Source organism: Mirounga leonina, unplaced genomic scaffold (genome assembly GCF_011800145.1).
Source record: "Mirounga leonina isolate KUSES-001 unplaced genomic scaffold, KU_Mleo_1.0 Mir_488, whole genome shotgun sequence".
In the NCBI taxonomy this organism is placed as follows: domain Eukaryota; kingdom Metazoa; phylum Chordata; class Mammalia; order Carnivora; family Phocidae; genus Mirounga; species Mirounga leonina.
The window spans coordinates 6,510,379-6,523,305 of record NW_023270777.1 but is presented as its reverse complement, the minus strand read 5'-3'; the positions used below and the strand labels follow the sequence as shown (position 1 = coordinate 6,523,305).

General features: G+C 46.8%; 1 protein-coding gene across 1 annotated transcript in view; it reads right to left on the bottom strand.

Moving 5' to 3' along the window:
- Positions 1 to 12,927, bottom strand: part of MYOCD (myocardin) — a 97,544-nt gene that overhangs the window by 29,767 nt on the left and 54,850 nt on the right. Inside the window, exon 6 of the mRNA XM_034989627.1 lies at positions 1,952 to 2,127. Coding sequence (XP_034845518.1) covers positions 1,952 to 2,127 — 176 coding nt within the window. The remainder of the gene's footprint in view (positions 1 to 1,951; positions 2,128 to 12,927) is intronic.

The window sequence follows — 12,927 nt, the reverse complement described above, 5'->3', positions numbered from 1 at the left end:
CTAAAACTAATGATGTAATGTATGGGGATTAACATAAGAATAAAAAATAATAATAATAATAAAAAAAAGAAAGAAAGAAATGGCCTGTTCTAGGCCAACCCAGACAGCTGGTCACCCTGAGTGAGGGTTCCACCTATGACGAGGTCCACCTGTTAGACCTGATAAGGAGACTGATGAGAAAAAGGAAGAGGGAGGAGTAGGTGTAGGAATCTGGGGGGAAAGTAGGACCGAAAAAACCGATAAAAACGGTGTTAGCAGATGGAGGGAAAATGCATGAGTGTGTATATATGTTTGTATGTTTGCATATGTATGTGTGTATATGTTTGTATGTGTGTGCATGGGTCTGCATATATGTGAATGTGTCTATACATATGTGTGCATGTGCATATATGCATAGCTCTGTGCATGTGTGTATGTGTATATGTATGTGCTTATGTAATTTACATGCATGTGTATATATGTAGGTGTATGTGTGTGTCTACGTATGGGTGTGTGGGTGTAGTGTCATGAACAACCTCTGTACATGGAGGACTGGGAAAAAGGGTAACTGTCTTCTGTCCCTCTCCTGCAATCTGATACTGTGACCAAAAGGGACAGGGGCTGCTCATACTCTCCTGGAGCTTCTCCGCCCTTTCCTGAGCCCTGGCACCTGCAAAGGTCTGCAGAACCCTTGCCTCTCGAGCCTCAGTGTCCTGATCCGCTAACTGGGGCTGCTGGGTGCAAGGACAAAATGATTTTTGCCCCAGGCCTGGCATCGCCTTGTGCTTGTTCCCTTTGACCCCTTCTCCTGGGTTAAGTGGAAAAGAACTTGTCTTCTCCTGAAACCATTCTGCAATCAGAAGCTGAGGAATTCACCATCAGAATAACAGATACAAGTGATCCGAGATACTGTCTGCTGTTATCAGAGAAGCTGAGCTGCAAAGACCAGGTGTGGCACGCAGGGACACGGAAAGTGCTTTGATTATAAACCCGTGCACAGTAAACGTATGGATCTGCTTGTTAGCTCTCGTTTCCTCCCATTCCACATCTTCTCCTTGGCAGCCCCAGCTTTGCTCCCTTCATGGTGTGCAGAAGGGTATGACAACGACTATTAAGTATCATGGTTTCCAGAATAGGGCTCTGCATGATGATTACCCAAGCTGTCCCTGATACCCCTATGGCCATTTCCAGTGTAAACCATGTTTCAAATAGAATATCAAATTTCAACTCATCACATAATTCCCAGGAGGCCATGAGAACCAAACTCTTCCTAAAAGGGGGGTTCTCTGCAGAGTCCGTGGGTGAAAGACATCTCGCTACCACACTAGTACATCTCCTTCCCCCCCTTTTTTTTTGTGTGTGTGTGTGCACATGCCCACACATCTCCTCCTAGGGGCTGCATGAATACCATCATGCAAGGCTGAGGGAAGCCCCCATCAAGCTATTCTCAGGTTGGGCTGGATGTGGACCTTGCTGTGGTTTGGCAGGTAGAAATCTGTAAGGGTAGAACCATCTCGGGGCTCCCTGCTATGCAGCCAATTGGCACCTCCTGCTCCACACCCCCCCCCCCCCCCCCCCAGGACCCTGTAGAGATTTCTCGGTGTGTGGAAAGCCTGTGGGCTTTGAAATCGGTCCTGCTCTGGCACATTCTATCCGGGAGATCATCGGTGACTCAGCTGATCTCACTGAGTCTCTTTTTACCTTGTCCATAAATTTGGCAGATAAAAGGCATCCACTTGGCAGAGTGGACGCTTAAAGAGTAAGTCAAAGGGTATAGTCCTGAGGATTCTCTTTCAGGGTTTTCTAGAGGTTTTGGCCACCGCACACTGATCCCTGGACTGGATGGGGACAAAAGAGGCATGAAGTTCAAGTGCCATCAAGAGACATCTCTGGGGTCTCTACGCAAAACTAAAGGTGGCGATGTGCTTTTAAGCCCACGAAGACACGGTAGGCTGAGGTGGGATTTATTTACCTGGACTGGCCCCAGAGGACCTGCCAAAGGGGTCTCTGAAGCTTTAGTGTCCGCAGGGGATCCCGCTGAGCCCTGGGGGTCTTCGCTTCGAGTCTGGTCTGGAGAAAGCCCATCGCCGCTGCTGTCCTCTTCGAAGGCAAATGCATCTGCCGATTTGGAAAAACTCACCTGGTTACCTGATGGGGTAAAATCCAAGAACGGGGTCAGTGGCTGAGGCACACCAAAGGGCTTTCTGGAAATGCTTCACCGTGGCATCCCTACCAGGAGCAAACATCTATCTCCTTCGATCTGTTTCTAGGGTCAGTGGCTGAGGCACACCAAAGGGCTTTCTGGAAATGCTTCACCGTGGCATCCCTACCAGGAGCAAACATCTATCTCCTTCAATCTGTTATCTTCACCTAAGAGTGAAGATAGGTTTTAACTTTATGTGGCATCTCATCGATTTACTCCAAATGGGAACTTGTGTTTATAAAAGGGATACGTCCAGCAGGGAAGAAGGCAGGGCGTATTAAAGGTCTCCCGTCGCTTGGTCAAGTTTATCTTCAGGTTTATGCATTCCTGCGCATTTTGGACGTGAGACCCGTTATCTTTCTGAAACGCAGTCAGGGAAGATGAAGGAAAGAAAGGGGCCACTGGATACAGAACGAGGCCAAAGGAGATTGCAGTGGGAGGGTACCCGTCTCCCTCAGGTTCTACGACGAGACAGAGAACTGAAATGACAACATGCCATTGGCATCACGTTCAGATATAAAGCGGGGCACACGGCACAAAGTGTTTCGCAAACTTTGCTCTTCGGGATAAGCCAGACCCACTACTGAGTCTAAATTCCTAAATGTCGGAATTAGCTCACATCACCAGTGTTACAAAGCCCCTTTCAACGAACGCACAGCTGATTATAAAAGCCATAAATATGTCCCGGAAACTGCAGCGTGATCTTTTAAAATTATTATTATTTGGATTTCCTTTGTATGCTTCCTAGCTCTGTGTCTATTTTGGAAACCCTCAACAGCTGGGAAGGCAGAAATTCTTCCTTGGAAGGCTGCGTGGCCTTTGGAGGGAGGGGGTTCATCAGCTTGGGGAAAGGGGCTCTCCAATCAGGTGGGACTACAATGACAACCTTATACGTCCCGTATGGGTTTTTGTTTGTTTGCTTGTTTGTTTTTACATCGCTAAATTGTATCTGGATTATTATCCAGCTACACAGTACAAAATGTGCTCAGGCCCCAGAAACGCTTCTGACCCGACCCCAGGCTCAGCTCTTCTAAAGGAATTTAGGTATTATCGGAAGTTTCCCAGCCCGGCGTTCTGCAATCACACGGACAAGAACTTTTGACTCCTGCTTTGGGCAGATAAGAGAGGGGAGCTTTCACGGTGGAGATTGGAAAAGCAGCAAGGAGCAGCAAGAAATGGAACAAGTGTACTTCTGGGCTTGTCATCACCACCACTGCTGATATCTGTCACGGACCCTCCAGACATCCAAGTGTCAAAGCGGGAAAGAGCCAGAAAGGACAGGGCAGGTGGAAATTTCAGATGCTGCTCCCCCACCCCCACCCCCGCCGCCGCGGGGGACCCCACCAACCTGGAAGGACTTGGGGACCAGCGTGGTGGCTCCACCACTTCAAGGACTGTTTATAAACTTATAAGTGCTTTTGTATGATGCTGAATGTAATGGTTACTTATGAGAACCATTCTTACCATATGAAGATGCCTAATGTATGTATTCATCCCACTTCCTGTTAATGATCTGGTGCCTCTTCGAGATCTAGTTCTGTATATACAATGAAACATACACACAGGCACAAAGTATTTCACTTACACAGGGCTGGTGAAATATTCTGAAGCTTGCCTTATTCTCGCTACAATGTTACTTAGGAGTCCTTTCCTTGGGGGCACACAGAGATAGTCCTCAATTAAAAAAATAATTTTTTTTTTTTTTTTTGCAACAACTACACAGTATTCCATTGTGTTGTTGGAAACTTTTTATTTTTCAACTTCTATTTTCAGAGGTGTCCTTTTTTTTAAACCATAAAAAATTTGAAATAAGAAAAAAGTACAGAGGATAATGTAAAAGATTTGTTTACCTATTCCCTGAAATAAATAAATTCTAGCTTTTTTGGATATTGCAATTCGTTTCCTAAGAGAGGGGTTTCACTGGGTATTTGATAAATGCCACTTTTTTCATTTGAGATCGGGGGTCATTCTTCCCCCCTTTAGTACTCTCAAACACTCACCTTCCTATTTTAAGAATCCAGCCTTATGCCCTTCCCTTCTCTTACAGGGAACCCTGGGCTCTACAAATAAACCTTTGTCACTGAAATTTCAAGTCCTACTTCTGCTGGTGGAGAAGGCTTTGTCCCTGTTCAAAGGCTTACCTGTGTTATTAAGGGCCAGGGAGACACAGGAGGGTGGTGGAGGACGTTAAGCCTTCCCCACCCCAGAAATCACAGCATTTTGTTGGATCTGCTCGGCACATGCCCTGAGCTGACATCAAGTCCATGCTCAGAGAGCCCTGCATGTGAGTGTGTTGGCCCCTCAGGGCAGCCGGTCTTCTCTGCTGGACAGGACCCTCCATCTGAAAGCTTTATGGTATTCCCTCCTGACTGCCCTCGGTCAAACTGGGTATAGAGCTTCTCCATGAGATCTCATCCTCCATGGGACAGAGACTCCCCCACCCCGTGGACCCCCACCATCTCACCCACACCCACACCGAGGATCACATCCCAAATATGCACACATCAGAGGAAGTTCATCACATCACAGAGGTGTCCGAATATTCTAACATGTGAGTGGAAAAGTTACAAGAGGCAGGCAGGGAGAAGGAAAGAGGATGGTTTCTTTTCTTATCTGCAACATCCCACTTTGTTTCAAATGGAGCAAACGCAAATGATAAGAACAGTTTGTATCAGGAATTCACTTAGTAGTCGTAGTAGTAACAAAAGACATCAACCTTTGTTGGGTCTCAAGTCAGAGTAGGGGCCCGTTTTCTCCTCACGGTTTTGGGGATGAGGATAAGCAAGTCATACAGGGACTGTGCCAAGACGGCAGTGTGAACGCTCAGAGCCACCAGCAGAGGGGGGCAAAACCCACTACCCTCCCTGGAAGCCATCAGGTGGCAGCATGTCATTTAGGGAACACCCACCGGGTAAGGGAAGGGGGAGGTAGCAGAGAAAATGCCTCTCTCTTTTTTTTTTTTTTTTTCTGCACACAGTGCACTAAGGATATCTCCAGATTCCACAGCATCTTGTACTTGAGTTTTTGAGATGTAAGGGACGGATGGTGACACCAGGATCGTGAGGACGGAGAAGGGGGGACATTCTGGGGAGGGTGGTCATGATGATTTCATGGGGACTCGTCTCAGAAGAGGGTTGGAAGGATTGTGGAAGCCCCACTGTTGCCACTGGTTACTCAGCCTGCCCTTCCCACTTGGGCATCTGGCAATCTGGTGACCTTGGATCGAGGCACTAGGATGATGTGGAAAAGTCTCCAAGTGGAGTATCTGGAACAAAGGAGTTGGGCATCTGTCCCATTTTCCCTAGAGCTGGACAGAGCATTCCCTGGTTATTTCGTTCCCATCCAAGCTTCCAGATTTAGGAGAAGGAGAGAAGCAGAAGAAAAATCAGCTATGATGTCGGGAAGAGCTGATCTCCATGGGACACCATCAGAGACATTTGTCAAGGACGAGAACCGCCTGGCGAGCGCCGTCCCAGACAGACGGAGGAGATCTCAACGCAGGAGACTCCTGGAGGAGGCAGGATTGGGTTGAGTGTGAAATGACCGCCAGCTGTGGACAGGACGACAGACAGGGAGGGGACACTTGACCTTCCTGGGGGGGGGGGCAGCGAAAGGGACGTTAACGGAGTGGCGAAGAGCAGAGCGGCAATGGGAAGGGGAGGAAGAGATTTCCCCCCCCACCAGGGGACAGCATTATTTTGGGAGCCAATTCCTGGACAGACACAGCTTCCGGGAGTTACTTTATCAAGTGACAGGCAATCAATTAAAGAGGTTTTTCTAAGTCAACGGAGAAGCCATGTGTTCATGCAACCACATACGGGGGAGTCCTTTACTCCTGGACGAGCCAGCACGGTGAGGACAAAGGCCCCACATGGGACTCCTTTTTGTCTGATCCCTAAAAGGCCGCACATGCCAAGTCAGCATATGTCACTGAGGACCATGTCGTCACTGTGCAGGCACAAAGACCCTGCCTCGGGGCCGGGGGCCGGGGGCTGCCAATCACCACTGTCTCAGGGCTGCAAGTGCCTTGGATTTGTGACCAAGTGGCTTGGAGTGTGCCCCCCACCCAGCAGCACATCCGGCTCAGCCCCTGTTGGTGTGAGAAACGGAACAGCCGAGAGGCGCTCATAGCCAAGGACAGTGGCTTCCTTCAGAGATGATGGATCGACTTCGGTTCTGGACTCTGGCGGTCTTGGTTTGTTTCTTGGTCCTACCCCTCCAGTGCTAGAGTCTGCTGGCAAGTTACTGAACCTCCCAGAGCCTCAGGGTCCCCATCTCTAAGATGAAAATAGCAGCCATAGTTACTGTCAAGGTTTCGAGGATTCAAACAACGGAGTGGGTGCGAAGTGCTGAGCCCAGTCCCTGGATGGGCAAGAGTTCCGTCCTTTCTAGCCGTGGGAATGACAGTTATTGCTTTCGTTAGGAGTAGCCGCTTGTCGCAGGTTTGCCATTATCAAAAATAAACAAGACCACCCAGGAGGCCGTTTGTCCGGCCCTCAGCTTGGCAAAGATCAGCGCAACTCCAGACCTAGAAAAACTGGCTTGTCCTCACGGGGTCATCCTAGGAAAGCCCAGACAGACCCTCCCTGGGGCCAGAGAGTCCTGGGAAAGGCTGCTTGTCACTCCCTCTCCCTCCTGGTTCAAGCCAGGAGAGGCACAAAGGTCACCTTATGGGGCTGCCTCGGGAACAACCCAGTCTGTTGGCTTTGTGCTGTGACCCTGGGCCTCTGCTCTGATCTCTCCCCTAGCACGAGGCCTCCTGGGAGCCGCTGGAGTGCGGTGTGCAGGCTAATGTCCCTGTAGACACATCAGGCGGTGCGGTGACAAGGACCCGCTTTGGGAAGCCCTGACATCATCCTCCAGCTATGCCTGCAGGGCCGGCTCTGGGCACCAGCCCCTGGGCGATGTCGGCCCTGCGACTCTGAGCTTTCCCCATCCCTCTTGGAAGCAATTAGATGAATGAGTCAGTTGTACTTTTTGTACATAAACATGTAAGATTCCGAGATTAAGTGAGATAGCTGGAGTCCTCAGTACCTCGCTGCACGGAGGGCAGGAGACCGCGAAGTGGGATGTGGAAAGGGACCTGGCTTGCTTATCTACTTGCAAACTTGCTCAGTGCCCTGCGGGAGAGCTATTTTAATTCACCGGCAGACCATCTCTTAATGCCCTCTTGGAAGAGACGGAAGGAAAATCCATTTCCAAGGGGACAAAGTGACGCCCGTGGAAGCAGCTATGGTTTAAAGGCTCTTGCCTAAACATATTTTAATACATGGAAGATGCCACAGCCTCCGGAGGATGGATTGTATCTTGCAACAAAGACAGAACCTGCAGCTCTTGAAGGGGATCAGATGCCTTTATTATGGAAATGGATGTCAGTGGATGTCTGCAGGAAGGAGGATTCCTTTTCTTCAGACTCCTGGCAGTTTTTGCAATATGCCTTAAGCCCCTAAGACATGACCCTGGTGCTAGGACCACATGAGTGGAGAAAAAAAGTTAACTGGAAGGATTAACCTGTGTCAGAGCTCAAGGTTAATTCTCGAGGGAGGAAGAAGATCATCAGGTGTGTGAAGGTACTTGCTCAAGGTCTCTTGCTTCCCCTCTGCAGGACCTCTCATGGCTGTAGCACCTGTCCCCAGCTACAGACTTCTTGGTGAGGCCAGTGACTGCTTCGGTGGGCAGCAGAGGCCCCCAGCACAGAAAAGTATTTTACACGTATTCCTCATTGGGCCTCTTTCCCCCAGGACCACGTGCACTTTTGAAACAATTTCTCATTATAGAATGATAAATTCTGTCCACGAGAAAGTTATGCCAAAGCAAACCTTTTCTTTTTTATAACAAAGCAAACAACTCTACCATCTGGCTTAGGGCCATGATTATTGCCCATTTGCCTTCCCATAAACGATCAGAGCATCAGGACTTCCAGAGTCTCTGAAGAATGACCGGATTCTTAGTAAATAGGATTTGTTTTGTTTTGTTATGAAGTCTGCACCTCGGGGGTGTGAGTGAGCAAAGACTAGTGTGGAATCTTTTAGAAATATAAGTGACAGCTATAAATGGGTGTCTTCCAGACCAGCCCTGGTGGACTAGAAATACTGCTCCTTACGTTAAAGGGTTATAGTGACACAAAGAACTAATTTATCTTTGACAACTAGATTGTATATTCTGAGTCGCAGTGTCAATTTTTTTTTTTTTTTTTTTAGAAAAAGTAGCTAAGTAGCTGATTTGGGCATTCGGCAAGCCACCTGGGCCAGACCAAGGGAAAGGTGAGGACACTTTAGGAGGAGGGGTCTGTCTGTTAGAGCTGAAAACCAGCATCCTCCCACTGTTTGAAAAAAAACAGGGAAGCCAGCAGGGGTTCTGTTTCACTCAAGCGGAAGCCAGACCTCTGGACAATAAATAGCTTCCATGGAAGCTCAAGGATACTGCTCCTGTCAAGTAAAGAAAAGATTCAGATGGCCAGTGAGAGAATTAACAAACTAGGAGTCGGCTCCTGGGGGTCTCCAACTGAGAGGATCTTTAAGTAATAACGACCCCACACAGCTGCTCAAGGAGGCCAAGCTAAACTCCAGTATATAATTTCTGTTCTCCTAAATCCTCACTCCCCTGTAACATCAGATTTGGTGTTTTGTTTCAGTATTCTGTCCTGAGAGACAGGCTGTTAGGGGTTGCAATATGGTGATTTATAATAAGAAATATATACTTGGACTTCATCCCCCTTTCTGGCACAGAGCTCTGAAAACAATTGGAATTTTCTAAGTGATGAGAGCCACAAAAGGGTCGTTTGTTATGTTAATGAGGTGGCTTTTGGACCTGCCTAAGGATGGGGCTGGGGCTGGGAGAACCAATCATGTGATCTTGGAACTTTCAGTCCCACCCTCTGACCCCCAGGGAGGGGAGAGGGGTTGGAGACGGAGTTAATTCACCAATAGCCGAATCAATTGAGACTCTGTAATGAAGCCTCCATTAAAAACCCAAAGAGACAGGGTTTGGAGAGGTTCTGGATTGATGACCATGCGGAGATTTGGGGGGAGTGGCGTTCCTGGAGAGCATGGAAGCTCCTTACCCTTTCCCCATACGTGGCTCATCCTCTGCATCTCTTCCAGCTGACTGTTACTGAGCTTTTATAATAAACTGGTAATCCAGTACGTAAATGGGTCCCCTCAGTTCTGTGAGCTGCTCTAGCAAACTAACTGAGCTCGAGGAGGGCATCGTGGGAACGTCTGATCTGTAGCCGGTTGATCAGAAGCATGGGTGATAGGTGTTTGTGACTGGAGTCTGAAGAGGAGGGTGATCTTGCTGGACGGAACCCTTCACCCGTGAGATCTGATGCTGTCAGAATTGAGTTGAACTGTAGGATGCCAGCTGGTGTCCTACACATTGCTTGTTGGGATGGGGGACACCCTCCCCCCTCCCCGTTGGAAGTGGGTGCTTAGACCCCTTTAGTGGCTTTCCAAGAAGAGGAAACAGGGGATTAGGTGCATACCCCTCTGAGATGTGGCCATGAGGAGGCCCAAGCCTTCTCCTGTGGAAGTCAAATCAGAAAGCCAAAGCAATCTTGAAAATGAAGAACAAAACTGGAGGTATCACAATCCCAGATTTCAAGATATACTACAAAGCTGTAGTAATCGAAACAGTATGTCACTGGTATAAAAATAGACACATAGATCAATGGAACCGAATAGAAAGCCCAGAAATAAACCCACATTTATATGGTTAATTAATCTCTGACAAAGGAGGCAAGAATATGCAATGGGAAAAAGACAAAGATGGTCTCTTCAACAAATGGTGCTGGGAAAACTGGACAGTTATATGCAAAACAATGAAACTGGGCCACTTTCTTAGACCATACACAAAAATAAACTCAAAATAGATTAAGGACCAAAAGTGAGACCTGAAACCATAAAAATCCCAGAAGAGAGCTCAAGCAGTAATTTCTCTGACATTGGCCACAGCAACATTTTTCTAGCTAGGTCTCCTGAGGCAAGGGAAACAAAAGCAAAAATAAACTATTGGGACTTCATCAAAATAAAAAGCTTCTGCACAGCGAAGGAAACAATCAACACAACTGAAAAACAACCTATTGAATGTGAGAAGATATTTGCAAATGACATATCTGATAAAAGGTTAGTATCCAAAATATATAAAGAAATTATACAACTCAACACCAAACAACCAAATAATCTGATTAAAAATGGTATAAGGGGCACCTGGGTGGCTCAGTTGTTAAGCGTCTGCCTTCGGCTCAGGTCATGATCCCAGAGTCCTGGGATCGAGCCCCGCATCGGGCTCCCGGCTCAGCAGGAAGCCTGCTTCTCCCTCTCCCACTCCCCCTGCTTGTGTTCCCTCTCTCGCTGTATCTCTCTCTGTCAAATAAATAAAAAAAATCTTTAAAAAAAAATGGTATAAGACATGAACAGACATTTTTCCAAAGAAGACATCCAGATGGCCAACAAACACATGAAAAGATGCTCAACATCACTCATCATCAGGGAAAGGGTAACCAAAATCACAATGAGATACCACCTCACATCTGTCAGAATGGTTAAAATCAACAACACAAGAAACAACATGTGTTGGGAAGGATGCAGAGAAAGGGGAAACTTCATGTCTCTTGGTGGGAATGCAAACTGGTGCAGCCACTCTGGAAAACAGTATGGAGGTTCCTCAAAAACTTAAAAATAAAATTACCATCTGATCCAGTAATTCCACTAGTGGGTATTTACCCAAAGAATATGAAAACACTAATTCATAAAGATATATGCACCCCAATGTTCATAGCAGTGGTATTTACAATAGGCAAATTATGGAAGCAATCCAAGTGTCCGTCAATAGATGAATACATAAAGAAGATATAGTGTACATACACAATGGAATATTACTCAGCCACAGAAGGAATCTTACCATTTGCAACAATATGGATGGATCTAGAGGGTATAATACTAAGTGAAATAAGTCAGAGAAAGATAAATACCATATGATTTCACTCATATGTGGAATTTAAGAAGCAAAACAAATGAACAAAGGGCAAAAAAAGAAACCAACCAAGAAAGAGACTCTTAACTATAGAGAACAAACTGATGGGTCACCAGAGGGGAGTGGGTGGGGGGGGTGTGGGGAAATAGATGAAGGGGATTAAGGGTACACTTATCATGATGAGCACTGAGTTACGTGTAGAATTGTTGAATCTCTATATCGTACAATTGAAACTGATATAACACTGTGTGTTAACTCTACTAGAATTAAAATTAAAAAATAAACAATTTTTTAAGATAAAAAAATTAAAAAGCAATCCCTCTGTGTGTTGGGAGAAGTTCTAGATTGGTCTTGGGTTGGAGAACACTTGGTCTTTACTAAAACCAGGAGGAAGACAATGACCAAGTGTTCTGCTCAGAGCCGGGCAGAAACACAGAAACCCAGCTGCAGACAGAGCTGGAAAATCTAAGCACATCTGGAAAAGCGCATGAAGAGAGGGTGAAATACACAGATGCCAGGAGAACAACCCACAGCGAACCACTGCCCTGAGTCACCGCTTCACCACGGGGAGTTGATTTCATCACAAGAAGCGACAGGCAGATGAGGGGGCTGGGTCATCATCACCACTGGACGGGCTACTCAAAGTCCTAGCTCCAAAGCTAGTCTCCGAGCAACTCCTTCTGTCTTTATGATATTTCATATGATGCCATCACCTTGCCCATAAAAACTCTTATGCACATGGAAAGATTACTGCTAAGAGGCTGATGCCTGGGTCAGTCCCCATTACTGGTGCTGGATTTTCCTTGATCTGGTCAACCCATACCTTCCACCTCTTTCTGTGGCCATTCATGCCCTTCATCCTCACAGTCTCCCTACCTCTGTCTTAAAGATCACTGCCTGCGAGCCTCTTAGCCCTCTTTGCCTTTTATGCATCCTCCACTCCTCCCAACTACCCTCTAGCGGGCACTCTTGATTCCTTGAACCCGGTACTACTTTTACACCATTTATACCCTTTTATCACGATATATAATTATTCATTACTTGTTTGTTTATTGCCCACATTTCCCAACTACAACATAAGTTCCATTGAAGCGGAAATGTTCTGTTCACTGACATATCCCAAGCACTTAGAATAGTGCCTGTCACAGAACATACTCCATAAATAGTGAAGAAATATATGAACAAAAAGGCAATCTTACCTAGTCCATTAGTTTAAATGTTCATATACACTCATGTCTCCTAGATCTGTCGTTCTAGACCAATATTCTCCTGCATTCTAGTTCAAGAGAACCCATTGCTCACTTAGTCCCTTGTCCTTGGATTTTCTGTGGGCCCCTCAAATCTCATAGTTGAAACACAAATCCATCATCTCTCCCTGTATCTGCTCTTCTACTCATGGTCCCCATCTTGATAAATGGCCGCCATTTACCCAGTTGTCCAAGAGAGAAACCTAGGTGTTATCTTTTGCCTTCCCTTTGTCTCAATTGGTGTATTCTACTGATCATCTAATCATGCAGAATCAATTCTCTCCCAGAGTCCCACTTTTCCACACCCCCCAGCCATGACTCTTGTTCATGCTTCCATCAACTTTCCTCAAACAACTCTAGCAACCCCCTAACAGAAGAGAGTACTCTGGCACTGTATCTCATCTCTTGAGTCTACTTCACATTGCAGCCAGAATGATCTTTGTGACTTTTTATCCCGTCCCCTCAGAGGAATTGCTCTGGGAAGCAGCCAGACTGGAGGGGGTCTGTGTGCCTGAAAGATCCACC